The 19,746-nt window shown below is 45.4% G+C and overlaps 2 protein-coding genes across 2 annotated transcripts in view; both read right to left on the bottom strand.

Moving 5' to 3' along the window:
• The window catches only part of LOC306932970 (uncharacterized protein), a 293,356-nt gene that overhangs the window by 110,116 nt on the left and 163,494 nt on the right, over nt 1–19,746 (bottom strand). The gene's annotated exons all lie outside the window — the stretch shown is intronic.
• Nucleotides 1,562–18,422, bottom strand: LOC306932270 (uncharacterized protein). Its single transcript, XM_079514016.1, has 3 exons — nt 18,180–18,422; nt 14,155–14,302; nt 1,562–3,107 (listed from the first exon to the last, which is right to left on the bottom strand). Exons 2-3 carry the CDS (start codon nt 14,264–14,266, stop codon nt 1,606–1,608), a joined length of 1,614 nt encoding a protein of 537 aa, XP_079370142.1. The 5' UTR covers nt 14,267–14,302; nt 18,180–18,422; the 3' UTR covers nt 1,562–1,605.

Below are 19,746 nucleotides of genomic sequence, written 5' to 3'. Positions count from 1 at the left end.
CTACCATCTGTGATCTACCAGTAGATCACAAAGGCTCTGCAGGTAGACCACATGACATGCTCATAAAGATATATATCATTAAAAAAAAAACTATTCCAGGACATTCAAGTAAAGCCAGAGCCGCTATTCCAAAGCCCCCTCAGGTACATTTATAAACTATTTTCAGCAATGAGAAAATTTGGTGGGTAGATCTTGTTGAGCTGATCCTTTTGGAAGTAGCTCTCAATTCAAAAATGTGTGCCCTGATCTAGATTGTAGTAAAAGAACCCTTGGTCACATTTTTCAGTGGCAACAAAAACAATTCAAAGTAGTGCACGTTCAACTTGTGCAACTATGGAAAGAACATCTAGATTGTAGTAAAATATCTAGATCTTTTTCTTTACTGCGGTAATGAGGTTGTAGACGTAGAATTTGACAGCCAGACAATCTCTGTATTTAACTGACTCGTGTCACACTGTTAACACCCCGAAAACCCAGGACGAAGTTCTTTGTCTTTTCTATTAGTAACGCCCGACGCTCAAGACGAAGTATTGTCCAAAAGACGAAGTTTATTGATACGAGAACGGATCGCCTGGCTGTAAAGCCCAGGCGCGCCTGCTGGGCTCTCCTCGGTGACGTGCAAGAGTGATACGTCATCGAAAAACTCCCTCCCCTGTTTAGCTGATGAAAACGAAAATCTTAAAATGTTCATAACTCGCGATCTAAATCGTCCCGTCTTTTTCTGAAAGAAGATCCTGTGTTAGACGGCGCTCCGCGGTCCAGTCACTAGTCTCGATAGATTTATTCTTGTCTCCCGTTGATGTCGATCGACTCTAGAGTGGTGTGGCTATTGTTAGCTGCAACACAACATCATGAACTTCCGCCCGGTCCGTCCGGAAAAAGGGTCCGTGTTTATAAATCAACTGTAACTATCACTCTGGTTATAATATACTATACTTTACGGATAACTACCAGATAACTATTAGATCAACGCCTACTTCAAGAGATCGTATTCCACCCCTCATTACAGAGGACGATCTCTCCAACCAAATTGGGTCTCTGACCAGAGCCTCGATTATAAACTGGGCGCATGATGTAATGGATTAAATAACCCTGGCCGCTCAATGTGTTAACATTGTGACAATAGCTTTTCTCCAGTGTAGACACGCTGGTGTGGGAGCGTACCTATGTTCCCCAGGTTCTATATCCCAACAATGCAAAAAAGGTTCTTTGTTCCCCAATTAGAATAAACCTAATTCTAGTAAGACTAAATGTATTTTAGCAACTTAGTCTTAGTGTTACTCTTTGAACAATCCATTGAACTTTAATAATAATAATAATAAAACTTTATTTGTATAGCACCTTTCATGACATGAAATGCAGCTCAAAGTGCTTTATAGTAACCTGACTCCGCCAGATGGGGCAGCAGAGAGTACACTGGGTTCCCCCCTCCTGCTCCCATCTGGGAACTCTCAGGCAGACTTGATGCCCGGCCACAAAACGGCCTGGCCAATCAGCAGCAGCTAGAGGCGGGATAGCTGCTGCTGATTGGCCAGGCCGTTTTTGAAACTCTTGTCACAATTTTTACAATGGAAAGGTTTTACCCCAGTGTGGACATGTTGGTGTTTACACTGAAAAGGTTTTTATACAGTGTGGAGACGCTGGTGTTTCTTCAGAGTACTTGGAACATTGAAACTCTTGTTTTTCTCCAGTGTGGATACGCTGGTGTCTCTTCAGATTATTTGACTGAATGAAACTCTTGTCAAAATGTTTACACTGAAAAGGTTTTTCTCCAGTGTGGACAAGATGGTGTTTCTTCAGATAACTTGAAGAAGTGAAACTCTTGTCACATGTTTTACAATGAAAAGGTTTTTCTCCAGTGTGGACAAGATGGTGCTTCTTCAGATTACTTGAATCACTGAAACTCTTGTCACAATTTTTACAATGGAAAGGTTTTACCCCAGTGTGGACATGTTGGTGCTTCTTCAGATCACTTGAATGATTGAAACCTTTGTCACAATTTTTACAATGGAAAGGTTTTACCCCAGTGTGGATATGCTGGTGTCTCTTCAGATCACCTGACTGAGTGAAACTCTTGTCACATTTTTTACAATGAAAAGGTTTTTCTCCAGTGTGGACAAGATGGTGCTTCTTCAGATTACTTGAATGACTGAAACTCTTGTCACAATTTTTACAATGAAAGGTTTTTTCTCCAGTGTGGATATGCTGGTGTGTCTTCAGATGACCTGACCGAGTGAAACTCTTGTCACATTTTTTACAATGAAAAGGTTTTTCTATAGTGTGGACAAGATGGTGCTTCTTCAGATTACTTGAAAGAGTGAAACTCTTGTCACAATGGTGACAGTGGAAAGGTTTTTCTCCAGTGTGGATACGCTGGTGCGTCATCAGGTGACTTGACCGACTGAACCTCTTGTCACAATGTTTACATTGGAAAGTGTGGCCACGCCCACTTGTCTCCCCCCAATCATCACTGTCTTCAGTGACTTCAGTGTCAGATTCAAGTTTAACTTCAACTTCAGGGCAGTGTGAAGAGATGTCTTCATCCACTTCACTTTTCACTGCTAGTAATGTCAACATTGATCCAACAGGTTCCTCTGGTCTTTGAAGTAGTTCCTCCTGTTCCTCTTTAACGTGTAGAGGCTCTGGTTCCTCCTGGAGTAGACTGGAGCTCCTCTCCTGTTCAGGAGAAACTTCCTCTTTACACACAACCATGTGTTCAGTTGAGGTTCTGGCCAGAGGTGTCTTTCTGTTTTCATCATCTTCATTTTTTACAGCTACTAATGTCAACATTGACCCATCACCCTCCTTTGGTCTTTGAAATAGCATCTCCTGTTCCTTTTTAATCAGTGGAGCTTCTAGTTTCACCTGGACCAGACTGCAGCTCCTCTCGTGCTGTAACTCTTTAATCAGTGGAGCTTCTAGTTTCACCTGGACCAAACTGCGGCTCCTCTCCTGCCGTTCCTCTTTAATCAGTGGAACTTCTAGTTTCACCTGGACCAGACTGCGGCTCCTCTCCTGCTGTTCATCTTTAATCTGTGGATGTTCTAGTTTCACTTGGACCAGACACGGGCTCCTCTCCTGCTGTTCAGGGGAATCCTCCTCGAAATCTGGAAGGAGAAGAGGGGAGGTAACATCAGCAGAGAGGAGGAGAGGGGAGGTAACATCAGCAGAGAGGAGAGGGGAGGTAACATCAGCAGAGAGGAGGATAAGGAGGAGAGGGGAGGTAACATCAGCAGAGAGAAGGAGGATAAGGAGGAGAGGGGAGGTAACATCAGCAGAGAGGAGGATGATAAGGAGGAGAGGGGAGGTAACATCAGCAGAGAGGAGGAGAGGGAGGTAACATCAGCAGAGAGGAGGAGAGGGGAGGTAACGTCAGCAGAGAGAAGGAGAGGGGAGGTAACATCAGCAGAGAGGAGAGGGGAGGTAACATCAGCAGAGAGGAGGATAAGGAGGAGATGGGAGGTAACATCAGCAGAGAGAAGGAGGAGAGGGGAGGTAACATCAGCAGAGAGAAGGAGGAGAGGGGAGGTAACATCAGCAGAGAGAAGGAGGAAACATCAGCAGAGAGAAGGAGAGGGGAGGTAACATCAGCAGAGAGAAGGAGGAGAGGGGAGGTAACATTAACAGAGAGGAGGAGAGGGGAGGTAACATCAGCAGAGAGGAGGAGAGGGGAGGTAACATCAGCAGAGAGAAGGAGGAGAGGGGAGGTAACATCAGCAGAGAGGAGGAGAGGGGAGGTAACATCAGCAGAGAGAAGGAGGAGAGGGGAGGTAACATCAGCAGAGAGAAGGAGAAGGAGGAGAGGGGAGGTAACATCAGCAGAGAGAAGGAGGAGAGGGGAGGTAACATCAGCAGAGAGAAGGAGGAGAGGGGAGGTAACATCAGCAGTGAGGAGGAGAGGGGAGGTAACATCAGCAGAGAGAAGGAGGAGAGGGGAGGTAACATCAGCAGAGAGAAGGAGGAGAGGGGAGGTAACATCAGCAGAGAGAAGGAGGAGGAGAGGGGAGGTAACATCAGCAGAGAGAAGGAGGAGGAGGAGAGGTAACATCAGCAGAGAGGAGGAGAGGGGAGGTAACATCAGCAGAGAGGAGGAGGAGGAGAGGGGAGAAGGAGGAGAGGGGAGGTAACATTAACAGAGAGGAGGAGAGGGGAGGTAACATCAGCAGAGAGAAGGAGGAGAGGGGAGGTAACATCAGCAGAGAGAAGGAGGAGAGGGGAGGTAACATCAACAGAGAGAAGGAGGAGAGGGGAGGTAACATCAGCAGAGAGAAGGAGGAGAGTGGAGGTAACATCAGCAGAGAGAAGGAGGAGAGGGGAGGTAACATCAGCAGAGAGGAGAGGGGAGGTAACATCAGCAGAGAGGAGGAGGAGAGGGGAGGTAACATCAGCAGAGAGGAGAGGGGAGGTAACATCAGCAGAGAGGAGAGGGGAGGTAACATCAGCAGAGAGGAGGAGGAGAGGGGAGGTAACATCAACAGAGAGAAGGAGGAGAGGGGAGGTAACATCAGCAGAGAGAAGGAGGAGAGTGGAGGTAACATCAGCAGAGAGAAGGAGGAGAGGGGAGGTAACATCAGCAGAGAGAAGGAGGAGAGTGGAGGTAACATCAGCAGAGAGAAGGAGGAGAGTGGAGGTAACATCAGCAGAGAGAAGGAGGAGAGGGGAGGTAACATCAGCAGAGAGAAGGAGGAGAGGGGAGGTAACATCAGCAGAGAGAAGGAGGAGAGGGGAGGTAACATCAGCAGAGAGGAGGAGAGGGGAGGTAACATCAGCAGAGGAGGATAAGGAGGAGAGGGGAGGTAACATCAGCAGAGAGGAGGAGGAGAGGGGAGGTAACATCAGCAGAGAGGAGGATAAGGAGGAGAGGGGAGGTAACATCAGCAGAGAGAAGGAGGAGAGGGGAGGTAACATCAGCAGAGAGAAGGAGGAGAGGGGAGGTAACATCAGCAGAGAGGAGGAGAAGAGGGGAGGTAACATCAGCAGAGAGGAGGAGAGGGGAGGTAACATCAGCAGAGAGGAGGAGAGGGGAGGTAACATCAGCAGAGGAGGATAAGGAGGAGAGGGGAGGTAACATCAGCAGAGAGGAGGAGGAGAGGGGAGGTAACATCAGCAGAGAGGAGGAGGATAAGGAGGAGAGGGGAGGTAACATCAGCAGAGAGAAGGAGGAGAAGGAGGAGAGGGGAGGTAACATCAGCAGAGAGGAGGAGAGGGGAGGTAACATCAGCAGAGAGGAGGAGAAGGAGGAGAGGGGAGGTAACATCAGCAGAGAGAAGGAGGAGAAGGAGGAGAGGGGAGGTAACATCAGCAGAGAGAAGGAGGAGAGGGGAGGTAACATCAGCAGAGAGGAGGAGAGGGGAGGTAACATCAGCAGAGAGAAGGAGGAGGAGGAGAGGGGAGGTAACATCAGCAGAGGAGGAGAGGGGAGGTAACATCAGCATAGAGGAGGAGGAGAGGGGAGGTAACATCAGCAGAGAGGAGGAGAGGGGAGGTAACATCAGCAGAGAGGAGGAGAAGGGAGGTAACATCAGCATAGAGGAGGAGGAGAGGGGAGGTAACATCAGCAGAGAGGAGGAGAGGGGAGGTAACATCAGCAGAGAGGAGGAGGAGAGGGGAGGTAACATCAGCAGAGAGAAGGAGGAGAAGGAGGAGAGGGGAGGTAACATCAGCAGAGAGAAGGAGAATGAGGAGAGGGGAGGTAACATCAGCAGAGAGAAGGAGGAGAAGGAGGAGAGGGGAGGTAACATCAGCAGAGAGAAGGAGAATGAGGAGAGGGGAGGTAACATCAGCAGAGAGAAGGAGGAGAAGGAGGAGAGGGGAGGTAACATCAGCAGAGAGAAGGAGAATGAGGAGAGGGGAGGTAACATCAGCAGAGAGAAGGAGGAGAAGGAGGAGAGGGGAGGTAACATCAGCAGAGAGAAGGAGAATGAGGAGAGGGGAGGTAACATCAGCAGAGAGGAGGAGGAGAGGGGAGGTAACATCAGCAGAGAGAAGGAGGAGAGGGGAGGTAACATCAGCAGAGAGAAGGAGGAGAGGTAACATCAGCAGAGAGGAGGAGGAGAGGGGAGGTAACATCAAACTGCAAACACAGCAAATGGTGCCTCGCTTATTCGCCCTAGGGGAAGCCTGGCGTCTTTCCATACAGTCGAGGAAGAGGAACTCCGCAAAACCATAATGCAGATGTCCTCATCCACATGTTCACTGGACGGTATTCCCACCCCCTTCCTCAAAGAGGTGCTAGAGTGTGTACTTGGAGAAATCCTGCAAATTGTAAACAGCTCCTTACAATCAGGCATCTTTCCTGACTCACTGAAGACGGCTGTAGTTAAGCCACTACTTAAGAAAAATAACCTTGATCCCTCTGTGTTGGGAAATTACAGACCAATTTCCAATCTCCCCTTTCTGGGCAAGGTAATAGAAAAAAATCATCTTTCTCCAACTAGACATTTTTCTGCAGAACAATAATATACATAATACATTTCAATCCGGTTTCAGAAAAGGGCACAGCACTGAAACGGCACTTGTAAAAGTAATCAATGATCTCAGGGTATCCGCCGACAAGAAACATGTGTCCGTTCTACTACTCCTGGACTTAACGGCCGCTTTCGATACAATTGATCACTCAATTTTAATACAACGTCTCGAGCACTTGATAGGCCTCTCAGGCACGGCCTTATCCTGGTTCTCCTCATACTTATCAGGAAGAAGCTATTTTGTCAGCCTAGCCGACTTTGTATCGGACACGCACAATATTGATTCCGGTATTCCACAGGGCTCAATCCTTGGTCCTCTATTATTCTCCCTCTATATATTGCCACTGGGAGAACTCATTAGCGCCCTCGGAGTGAATTACCACTTCTATGCGGACGATACGCAGCTGTATCTTTCCGTAGCCCCTGATGACCCCTCTGCCCTTGACCCACTGCTATCCTGTCTGTCCAACATTAAATGCTGGATGAGTGAGAACTTTCTCCAACTGAACGAGGATAAGACAGAAGTTCTTATAATTGGCTCTAATGAGCAAAAATAATTGATAAAAAATAAACTCGGTAACCTAAATGTAGGAAGTAAGTCGACAGTAAAGAACCTAGGGGTTATTATCGATTCAGATCTGAATTTTAATGCGCACATTAATCAAGCTACCAAGACAGCTTTCTTTCATCTTCGAAACATCGCACGTATAAGAGCATATTTATCTTTAGATGATGCTAAAACATTGGTCCATGCTTTTGTATTTTCTCGATTAGATTATTGTAATGCCCTCCTCTCAGGCCTGCCAAAGAAATCGACGGATAGACTCCAACTTGTTCAAAATGCGGCTGCTAGAGTGTTAACTAGAACAAAAATGAGAGAACACATTACTCCAGTTCTAACATCACTGCATTGGCTCCCAGTGGTTTTTAGAATAGATTTTAAAATTATTTTACTCGTTTATAAATCCCTAAATGGTCTTGCACCTTCGTACCTCCGTGACTGCCTACCTAGATATGTCCCTAACCGCCCCCTCAGGTCCTCCACTGCTGGCCTGCTTGTGCACAAAAAAATATGGTGAGGCAGCTTTTTGCTTCTACGGCCCAACAGCCTGGAATAAATTACCATTCCAGCTCAGACACGCACCCTCTGTAGACATTTTTAAATCTCAACTCAAGACTCACCTCTTCACTCTTGCTTTTAGTTGAGTTTTAATATCTGCGTTCCTACTCTGTCCTGACTGATTTGCTGCATGTTGTGTTTTTATTTATTTTTTCTCTATGTTTTTATACTTTTATTTTGTTCTTTGCCATTGTTCTATCATTTTAACTACTTGACTGTGTTTTATTGTATTCTATTTTTGTGTCCTGCCCTGTGAAGCACTTTGAGCTGCATTTATGTATGAAAGGTGCTATACAAATAAAGTTTATTATTATTATTATCAGCAGAGAGAAGGAGGAGAGGGGAGGTAACATCAGCAGAGAGGAGGAGAGGGGAGGTAACATCAGCAGAGAGAAGGAGGAGAGGGGAGGTAACATCAGCAGAGAGAAGGAGGAGAGGGGAGGTAACATCAGCAGAGAGAAGGAGGATAAGGAGGAGAGGGGAGGTAACATCAGCAGAGAGAAGGAGGAGAGGGGAGGTAACATCAGCAGAGAGAAGGAGGAGAGGGGAGGTAACATCAGCAGAGAGAAGGAGGAGAGGGGAGGTAACATCAGCAGAGAGAAGGAGGATAAGGAGGAGAGGGGAGGTAACATCAGCAGAGAGAAGGAGGATAAGGAGGAGAGGGGAGGTAACATCAGCAGAGAGAAGGAGGAGAGGGGAGGTAACATCAGCAGAGAGGAGGAGAGGGGAGGTAACATCAGCAGAGAGGAGGAGAGGGGAGGTAACATCAGCAGAGAGAAGGAGGAGAGGGGAGGTAACATCAGCAGAGAGAAGGAGGAGAGGGGAGGTAACATCAGCAGAGAGAAGGAGGAGAGGGGAGGTAACATCAGCAGAGAGAAGGAGGAGAGGGGAGGTAACATCAGCAGAGAGAAGGAGGATAAGGAGGAGAGGGGAGGTAACATCAGCAGAGAGAAGGAGGATAAGGAGGAGAGGGGAGGTAACATCAGCAGAGAGAAGGAGGATAAGGAGGAGAGGGGAGGTAACATCAGCAGAGAGAAGGAGGAGAGGGGAGGTAACATCAGCAGAGAGGAGGAGAGGGGAGGTAACATCAGCAGAGAGGAGGAGAGGGGAGGTAACATCAGCAGAGAGAAGGAGGAGAGGGGAGGTAACATCAGCAGAGAGAAGGAGGAGAGGGGAGGTAACATCAGCAGAGAGGAGGAGAAGGAGGAGAGGGGAGGTAACATCAGCAGAGAGAAGGAGGAGAGGGGAGGTAACATCAGCAGAGAGAAGGAGGAGAGGGGAGGTAACATCAGCAGAGAGGAGGATAAGGAGGAGAGGGGAGGTAACATCAGCAGAGAGAAGGAGGAGAGGGGAGGTAACATCAGCAGAGAGAAGGAGGAGAGGGAGAAGAGGGGAGGTAACATCAGCAGAGAGAAGGAGGATAAGGAGGAGAGGGGAGGTAACATCAGCAGAGAGAAGGAGGAGAGGGGAGGTAACATCAGCAGAGAGGAGGAGAGGGGAGGTAACATCAGCAGAGAGGAGGAGAGGGGAGGTAACATCAGCAGAGAGAAGGAGGAGAGGGGAGGTAACATCAGCAGAGAGAAGGAGGAGAGGGGAGGTAACATCAGCAGAGAGGAGGAGAAGGAGGAGAGGGGAGGTAACATCAGCAGAGAGAAGGAGGAGAGGGGAGGTAACATCAGCAGAGAGAAGGAGGAGAGGGGAGGTAACATCAGCAGAGAGGAGGATAAGGAGGAGAGGGGAGGTAACATCAGCAGAGAGAAGGAGGAGAGGGGAGGTAACATCAGCAGAGAGAAGGAGGAGAGGGGAGGTAACATCAGCAGAGAGAAGGAGGAGAGGGGAGGTAACATCAGCAGAGAGAAGGAGGAGAGGGAGAAGAGGGGAGGTAACATCAGCAGAGAGAAACACATTGTGTTTTCTGTCACTCTCTGTGATCAGCGTCTCGGTTGCTAGTAGATGAGATACAGCAGCATAATGTGACACATAAATACAACTAAAGCTACTGGACAAACGGAAACAAAAAAAACAACAGACACAGGTGGACAAAACCACACAAGACCAGGGCAAACATAGGACAGTATGCATTAGGGGAGGGAGTTCCAGGGGGGACCCAGCTAAATGATAATTTGTAACCAAATGGACCCTTATGGGTCTGTAACTCTGAGAGTGTACGAATGGAACCAAATGGACCGGGTCCATTTGGTTCCATTTGTGTACACTCAGAGTTAAATTAACAGTGGTTTTACAATATATATTGGGGTACCAGAGACCGAAATGCCATTAAACCGGGGGTCCGTAGCATAATGTGTGTGAAACTGGGGGTCCTTGAAATTAATATGTTTCGGAATCACTGCTGGAGTCGTAAAAATCCTCCCATATCGGGGTCACTGGCATATGTTTTCATTTGGGGGTCCTTGACACAAAGAAGTTTGGGAACTACTGCATTAGGGGAGACTGTTGTTATGCATTTGCATAACAACAGCATACCACTGCATGAAATAGAATGCTACAGAGTACAATAGACAACACAAACAAAGCACTAATAGTACATACTACACACAATACCTACTACACACATTAAAGGACCTGAGCCTCCTCAGGAGGTACAGTCTGCTCTACGGGTGTAACGATATAGTACCTGCATCGAAAAATCGATTTCAATTTCATGAATCGAAGTATATCGAAATGAAAACAGCCACATTGATTATGTATCGTATCGTTTTGCTATGCAAATAATCTGTTGTATCAATACTACATTTTTGTGCGTGGTATTTAGCAATTTTTAGAAGATAAAAGAAAAAGAGGGGATTAATTACTTAGTTTAAATAATGTCAATGTATTTTTAAATAGTTACTGTATCGATTTCAAATCATTGAATCGTATCGTATCGCCATAATGAACCAATATCGTCCATGTATCGTATCGTCAACCGTGTATCGTGATACTATCGTATCGCTGTTAACACTCTTGGCGCAGGGCCAGATTCGAGCCATGTGATACGCAAAGCCACGGGGTTGGAGACAAGAGGCAATAATTTGGAGACATATCTAAAGAATTATTGAATATTCTCTGTTTTGTCTTTGTGAACACACAATATCTCAAAATAAGCATTAACATGTCTGCTATCATGGAGAAAATAAACTGAGTTGATAAAATGTACCGGTATGAAGCTGTAAGCAGCTGAATACAGCTGGTTTTCACCCAAAACGGCACCGTGGAAAGGTTTCAGAGTTATGAGCCTGTTAGTGAAACGTACTTTCAAAGTACTTTCTACTAGGACTACATATCCATGACTTATCTCAAATTAAACCTTATGGTGTCGACTATAATTAAAATAAAAAGGTTCTCACATTTTCCATTATAGTAATATGAACCTCAGATTATAGCATGCTTTTTCAACAGATGTAGTGACACTGACACCGATCCACTTTTTGTGTGTGATTCAGACAGACATTCCAGGGTATCTTTTGATATATATTATGTTCACATGGTCAGACCAGTACATTCTCTGTGGATCCATGTTTCTAAAAAATCTGTTTGACTAAAACCTAGTTTCAAGAAACATGCACCCGTAGAAAATGTACTGTCCGGACCATGTGAACATATTATATATCCAAAGATAGGTTTGAATGTAGTCTATACTCTCCCAAAAAAAGTTAGTTTCTATCATCTTCCATTTTGGACTTATAAGCCGTTTTATAACGCTTCGTCCCTACCAAAAACCTGGGAAGTGTGCAGAATAGACAGAAGGCATAACTATGATGTGAACTGTGAATGCCAGTCCCCTTTTATTTCCACCACACATCAGATCAATCAATCAAATTGACTTTTTACAATATATAAATATATACAGTTGTGCAATCATGTCAAGTAGTAAACAGTTGTATGTAGTGCCAACAGTGCAAACAGTATGTAAACCTGAGCTTTACAGTATTCAAAAGGGGGGGGGGGGGGGGAGTAATTCAAGTACATTTGGTAGTTAGGCTACCCCAGGCCCAGGCTGTGCACTGCAGTAAAGCGGATCTCTGTCGGCTGCCACCAGACACTAGACCATCCCGGAGTTGCAGACACACCATCTAAGACAGGAATACACAAAACCATAAAATAAGTATGAAGCTAATTTCAGCTAATGTCTGTAAATATAAAACAATGTCAATCAATTTAGTAATTCCTCCTCCTTCCTTTTCTCCTCTCCATTTTGTACAAAACCACCGAAGTCACGCTAAATCATTTATTGTTCCCTCTTCTTTCCCCCACCCACATTTTGTACAAAAATACCGAGGTCTCCAAGTCACGCTAAATAATAATAAAACCATATGACGGATTATCAAACGACACAACGTATACAGTAGTAATGGCTTCATTGTAGAATTGTTTACATGTAAATTAATTCACTCACTCAGGCAGTGAAAAAGAAACTGCACGGCGGCGGGCAGCAAAGATTCCAACAAAAAAAATCAACTGATTATCAAACGACACAACGTAGGCTATACAGTAGTATAGATTCACTGTAGAGGATATACATTTGTATCGCTTACAGTATGTAAATTAATTTACTCAGTGGTCAAAATAGAAAGGAACATGCGTGATGGCAGCAGGATGACGATCCGAAGAACAACAGCAACGTGCGCCAAGAAAGCAGCGATCCTCCGCCCACCACACGAAAATAAAATCATTTATAATCAAATAAATAATCATACAAATGTAATGTAAAGACATACCAGAAATGAAGAAGTCAAGTCACCATAGGTTCAGTGGCGGCGAGGAGGGCTTGGAAATAGAGAAGCTGGGCAGGCTATTTTAGTACTACTCCACGGCTTTCAGACAAAACTTTGACCGACATCCGAGGTCCACCGTCCAGGTATGCCGGCGATCCGTCGAGGCACTGGCCGGGTCATCGGAGCTGGGGGGGGGGGGGGGTACGGGGACATCGTCCGGAAGACCAGGCTCAGATTCATGTCGCCAGCAGCAGTCCCCTGCATAGATAATATGTCTATGGTCCCCTGGACGAGCACTCGATGTGTCGATCCGCCATCCAACGAGTCTGCCGAAGTGAAGGCTGACTTGAGCAGCCTGCTGCAGTTGGTTTCTTGCGCCATCGCAACTACAAAGAAAACACAAGACTACTACACTGAACAATAAACTAGAGAGACACACACTAAACTGGACTGACGAAATAAACTAAAATCTATACTGAACTAATACTACAAACTAATAGGTTACTACTAGCCTCTGGCTACTACAAACTAACCAACTCGTCTACCCCACAAAAAACTGCCACAGGACCGGTCCTATTTAGGAAAAAAAACACATTTCGGGGGTCACGTGTTTTTCCAGTGTTGCAACATCAATCGCCCCCGAGAGTTGAGCCACAACGGTGGCCCAGATGTTGATCTGAAGGGTTCTAATGGAACCCTTATAACCCGCAGCGCTACGGTGTTGGCTATTAGAGGGTGCAAATCTATACCCGTGACCCCACGGGCCCGGCTTTAAGAGTGTTCAAATGTATCGTTACACCCCTAGTCTGCTCCGTCCCTTTTTGTAGACGGCCTCTGTGTTGTTTCGCCAGTCCAGGTCTTTATTCAAATGGACACTGCGTTGCTTTTTTGGGGGCTTGTTTTAAAAACAAGCCACGCCAAGAGAGCTAGATCCCTTGGAGGAGCAAGATACGGCCAGGTCTTTTGCAGCGTCCTTACAATATGTTTTAAACTCGTTTTTTCATGATTACATTTACTATTTTCTGGTTATCATATGCATTCTACTCATTACCTTTTTCTATAGCCACATGGTCGGCACCAAACATTTTGAATGCTACGTCCTATGCTAGCTACGTGTGTATTCAGCTCTAGACAGTTCCCTCATCAAAAGGTACTGCTTTAGACGTGTGCTTGAATTAGGCATGTACGTTTACTGTTTTCCTATTTCTTGAACCGTATATGTTTGGACAGTGGACACCTTCCTTGAACCGTATAGGTTTGGACAGTGGACACCTTCCTTGCAATGAACAAAAACACATCTAAATGTTTCATTGTCCATTTCTGTACACCTAGCCCTCATCAAAACAAACTCATTTGCAATGACCTACCAACAGTCATGAAGAAGTGTGTGAAGAAATGATGATACCAATTTGTTTTATTTTTTACAGTGGTATAGCAGGCACTACCCCATATGTTTTACAAATCTTTGTTGTATAAACACGTTTGTCATCTCGTCTCTGTTCATTTATGACAGTCACGCAGTCACAGTAAGTAACCTGAAACGTGTTACAGCGGAATGTATACTAGTCGTAGGACAGGGCCGTGTGTCGAAAATAGCAGATCTACAAGCAGGGGTGTGCTGAAGGCGGCACACTAGTTCTGGGAACCCATCGGCTTGAGAGATTAGAGTTCTGAAGCTTTTTTATTTCCACAACAGCTACCATATCACACGCCATGCGCCCCTTACTGACGTCACGTTGCCAGGCCCTATTAGCTCAGTGGCAAAGATTTCAGCACTTTTGGAATCCAAGGTACAACAGGACAGTCCGAGAGGAGCACATGTTAAACTAGCTGTAAATAAAACGGTACCTACCCATCCTGTACAACTTTACTACGGGTTGCAGCGTTGCATCAAACAGTCCATGTCCCTGGCGGTCCATCTCCCGCTGTTCCTCTGACCGTGCTGAATATCTTTTGGAGGCCATCTCTCCTGATGGCGAGAGATCTCCTCCTGTGGTGCTCTGTGGAAATCACCAACAGAAAAGAATGTTTAGTTATCATTCAGCAACCTGAATACACAGTATCCTGACATGCTGTCTCCATCATGACCATCGGATATAGATGCCACACATATACAGTGAGGGGAAAAAAGGGGTGGGCGGGATTCACGTTCAGCTCCGTTAATTTGTTTGTTTTCCTTGGAGGAGCTGCGTTGGGTCCCCAAGTCGGCTCCGTGGCCGTACCTTGAGTTGGCTGTGTGGCCGTGACCGTCTCTTGTGTTGTCCTTGTGTTGGGTCCCCAAGTCGGCTCCGTGGCCGTACCTTGAGTTGGCTGTGTGGCCGTGACCGTCTCTTGTGTTGTCCTTGCGTTGGGTCCCCAAGTCGGCTCAGTGGCCATACCTTGAGTTGGCTGTGTGGCCGCGACCGTCTCTTGTGTTGTCCTTGCGTTCGTGTTTGAGGGATTCCGATTTTACAGGGGCCAGTTTCGAATTGCAGCCGTCCGTAGGTGCCCTTTGAGAGCGGTTTTGAAGGAGTCAAGGGATTTGCATGTCTTAATGACAGTTGGTAGGGCGTTCCACATTTTGGTGGCATAGGAGCGAAAAGAATTTAGTCCCTTGTTTGTGCCGAATCTGGGTTGTACATGGTTCGTTGCACTCCCTCTGGTGTTGTGGGTGTGGACTTCGTTAACATTAAGGAAGTATCTAGACAGGTACATGGGTATCTTGGTGGTGTATTGAATCTTGTGGACCAGACCCATTGCAAGATGCTGTACTCTGTCGTCGACCCTAAGCCATTCCAGCCTGTCGAAGTGGGCAGGGGTGAGGTGGGTTCGGGGGGCGAGGTCAAGTAGGAGCCTGACCAATTTGTTTTGGGAAGTCTGGAGCCTGGTTTTAAGGGCCTTTGAGGTGCTGTGGTACCAGGAGGTGCATGCATAGTCAAAGAAACCCTGTACAAGGGCTCCTGTTAAGGTCTTCAAGGTGTTTTTGTTGACCAGTGAGGAGATCCTGTAAAGGAATCTTGTTCTATGGTTGACCTTTTTGATTACGTTGGTGGCCATTTTATCACGGGAAAGATTAGCCTCCAGGATGGAACCTAGGTAGGTAATTTCATCTTTACGTGTGATAACATTGTCACCCACTTTAACCAAGAAGCCATTTGCCTTGCTGAGATTACTATTAGAGCCAAAGAGAATGGATTCAGTTTTTCCCAGGTGTAAAGATAGTTTGTTATCAGCGAGCCAGGTGCAGATTCTACCGAGTTCAGAGCTGAGGGCCTTTTCAACCTGCAGTTTGTTCCTGTCCGAGACTAGCAGTGCCGAGTCATCTGCGAACAGGAACAAGTTGCAGTCACAAGCTGAAGTCATGTCGTTAACATATATTAGGAACAGTAAAGGTCCCAGTATGCTCCCTTGTGGAACGCCACAGCTCACTGGGAGGGGGGGGGGGGGACAGTGTTCCATTCACCTCCACCATCTGTTCTCTCCCCTCCAGGTAGGATTGCATCCAGCTCACTGATGTGCTAGCGACGTTAGCGACGGTTACTAGGTTAAGATCCTGGTCAAGCTTTCAATGCTGGTCAAAATGGTTAAGCAGTGTCAATAAATATATTTGCTGTACAGCATGTGTGGACCTCAGAAAGAGGGTTTGTTTTCTTACCTTGTTATGAGCAAACTAGTCCATTCCATGAATTATTTCGCTCCGTTGTGCAGTTTAATAATATCTATAAAAATATTGACTTCCATTGTATCGGGGAAACAGTTAGCACATAAGCGGACACAACAAAAGCTGATTCTGACAGTTTATGACATCAGGAAAACTCATGCCGTTTTATTTTCGTCTCTGGATAGATTTATAAAGTATCTATTTTGGTTGGAGATATACAGTGAAGCGGTTCTGGTGTTCCCAACTCTCGTTTGTAAACAAGTCGCCATGCTGTTTGAGATGCACCCAGCTGCAGTCCCAGACATTTCTCCTAAAGTGAAATGAAATGAAATGATTACTATATTTACCCAGGGTATCTGGGCTAAGCTCAAGAACTTGTTTCCAGCCAGGCCCTGCTCATAGAACACATTTCATCGTAGTGGTTCAATGCCTTGTTCAAGGGCACTTCAGCGGTGGTAATTTGAACGTGTCGGACAGCTGATTCGAACTGGCGACCTTCCGGTATCAAGACCGCTCCGCTATCCGTTCGGCCACCGCTGCCAAGTGTCTCCCTCAAACACATCCAAAATCGTGTATGGTGTTTGCGACAAGTGGACGAGATCAAATACATTTGTTTACATCCAACGGCCTGGATGGTAAGCCTGGGACCGAGGCTACTTCAGGAGTGGGTGTACAGATTTGGACCAATCAGATCGTTTTGTAGGCAAACCGGATCTTCTTGTCAGGGTTGCCAAGCTTATTTGCCGCTACGTTTGGCTTAAGGCTAATAATTAGTGTAATACATTACCAAAACATGAATTATCATAAACATAGGCCTACATAGTATTTATAATGATACATGCATACAATATTTGTATTAGGATTATATATGGTCATATTATTGTTTGTTTTGGCTTGTTTTTCTTGATTTGGCTTTAAGAGTTGGCTTGTTTTTGGAGGTGGGTTGGCTTAGTTCTCTCACACAATGTGGCAACACTGAAGTCAAAACAAAAAAAGACAACGTTGACATTTTGTATTAAAAATAAAACCGCATGAGTTTTCCTGAGTTGTCAGAATCAGCTTAGTGTTTGCTTATGTGTCAAAAGAGGGACTTTTGAGAGCTGTTTCCCCGTTACAATGGAAGTCAATGAGAGCCTATTTTTTTCCCTAATACTATTAATCGTTTACCCGCCAGGAACATAGGAATATTAACACGTAGAATCTTGTAGCCTGCCACAAACGGAAAAGCCGTTTTAACAGCGATGTATTCATTAATGCATGTTTTAATACGATCGTATCTAAATCTACCGTCCGTTAGCTTTGTTATGCTTCTGACCCAATGGGCGCGGCCATTTTGAAAATGCGCGCGCATCCACTTACATTGCCGGCTCTGTTTTCAGACGGCTTTATCTCACAGAAGCGACATTGCAGAGGACGCTTTGTCCCAGACAAGCGTTTTCAACGGCCTGTAGCAGGCGCTGTGATACTCGCGGTCCACTTTTTCCACCACCGACCGAGAGAACGAGCACCAGCTTCGTCAACACACACGGAATGGTTTCATAGTAAAATGCGATACGGATATTTGGCTCTTCAAAGTAAGTGTCACGCGTGATTAAACCATGGCAATACGCAATCGAGGGATTAATTAATGGCGGCAGTTATTGTGTTTTAAACTGCACAACAGAGCGAAATAATTCATGGAATGGACTAGTTTGCTCATAACAAGGTAAGAAAACAAACACTCTTTCTGAGGTCCACACATGCTGTACAACAAATATATGTATTGACACTGCTTAACCATTTTGACCAGCATTGAAAGCTTGACCAGGATCCTAACCTAGTAACCGTCGCTAACGTGGTATTGGCCAACAACGGGCTTGGGTGGGACTTAGCGAAGAGCTAATTAAATTAGATTCCATGTAATTGCAATAGTTTAATTGTTGCAGCCCTACACTTAAAAGTTCCTCCAACAATCCACTCAATATAAAAATCCAAGAGTGCATTAACACAAAGTTAACTGAATGACCAGACATAGACGTCTGCAATGATAAGTTTAGGACATGCAGTCAGTGTTCTGCGCTGGCTTTTCAGACGTATGTAGACATTACAAAATGAACGGTCAAACTCAAGTCTGACACAATAACCGATACAAAACGACAAAATCCACACAATTAGCGTGTCGACCACTGTCACGTGACAGTGTGCATTTCAACATATATTACGTTAGTTTCAGGCTACTGTAAAACAGTATAACTTACTTTATCAGAGAAACAGCAACGAGGGACTGAGCTTAGCAGAGCTACTAGCACAACTGTTGTTGTGACTGGGAGCAATGTGAGAGAAATAAGACGTTTGAGTGAAGCCCTGGTTGCTCAAAGCTCCATCTGGGTTGTCCTCTTTGTGTCTGCGGGCTGAAAAGGACAGACTGTCCCTCAAAACGACCAACTGGTTCAAGTTTGTTCAACTTTAGCTACAAAACGTCTGTTCACTTTGAATGGACGGACCCGGGCGAACACACATGGTTGTTGTGCACATGCGCACTAGCGCTAGCGCTGGAGCCAGTGTTGCCAACTCTCGTGAGAGAAATAAGCCAACCCACCTCCAAAAACAAGCCAAAACAATGAAATGAAATGAAATGAAATCTATATTTACCCAGGGTATCTGGGCTAAGCTCAAGAACTTGTTTCCAGCCAGGCCCTGCTCATAGAACACATTTCATCGTAGTGGTTGATGCCTTGTTCAAGGGCATTTCAGCCCGTATAATCCTAATAAAAAAGATGTGATGCATTTATCATTATAAATACTACGTATGTCTATGATAATTAATGTTTTAGTAATTTATTATACTAATAATTAGCCTATAAAGAAAAGAAAAGGATCTCTGGAAAAAAGAAAAAAAGCCACAAGTCGCGGGAAATAAGCAGACTTGGCAACCCTGGCTGGAGCGTGCACGTAGCATAAACAGTCACTAGGGGGAACCATGGTACAGAAATACTATAATGCAGCATAGGAATACACAACACCAGTGGTTTTCAACCAGTGGTCTTGAGGGGTTTCTACTCCCCATGCATCTAAATGATGGAGAGTTGGTAACCAAATGGACCCTTTTTTAACCCTTGAGAGTGTAAAATGAAACCAAATGGACCCTTATGGGTCCATTTGGTTTCATTTTACACTCTCAAGCAGTGGTGTGCTGTGGATTTTTTAACTAGTAGGCTAGGGCTGTATTTTAATGACGTCACGCCCTGCACGCACGTCACATGCACAGGCACGTGCATGCATGTGCATTGTAATGCACGTGCATTGTAATATGTTGTTTTTATTTTGGTTTCAATTAAATATTTTCCTTTTAGTTTTATATAAAAGCCCTTAGAAGATTATACAACATCACTTAGGCTACATATTGCTCTCAATAAAACATTGGTTTTAAAACAATCACAAGAACTTCCAACAACGACCAGGCTGGGATAACCATAATGTAGCCTACAGAAATAAATGTTGGATGTCCAGCTAGCCCTAGAACGGCTCTTGTTGTTCCATACAGTATATAGCCTACCGTATTTCACATACAGAGCCATAAATGGTAAAATGGTAAATTGTGCATTTATATAGCACCTTTATCCAAGGCGCTTTACATAGATTGTGCATTACATTCACCCATTCACACACACATTCATACACCGATGGCAGCGGAAACCATGCAAGGCACAAACTAGCACATCGGGAGCAATTTGGGGTTCAGTGTCTTGCTCAAGGACACTTCGACAGAAACTCTGGGGGAGCCTGGGTTCGAACTGGCAACCTCACGGTTCCCATCCAGGCACT

The sequence above is a fragment of the Electrona antarctica genome (genome assembly GCF_951216825.1).
Source record: "Electrona antarctica genome assembly, chromosome: 11".
In the NCBI taxonomy this organism is placed as follows: domain Eukaryota; kingdom Metazoa; phylum Chordata; class Actinopteri; order Myctophiformes; family Myctophidae; genus Electrona; species Electrona antarctica.
This window is presented reverse-complemented; position numbering and strand designations above follow the sequence as displayed.

Bases quoted from the DNA above. Each gene is read 5' to 3' on its own strand.
- LOC306932270 (XM_079514016.1), bottom strand. From the start codon at position 14,266: ATGGCCTCCAAAAGATATTCAGCACGGTCAGAGGAACAGCGGGAGATG. The intron at 3,108-14,154 runs GTAGGTACCGTT...TTCTCCTTCCAG, and splicing joins AGTAAAGTTGTACAGGATGG to ATTTCGAGGAGGATTCCCCT.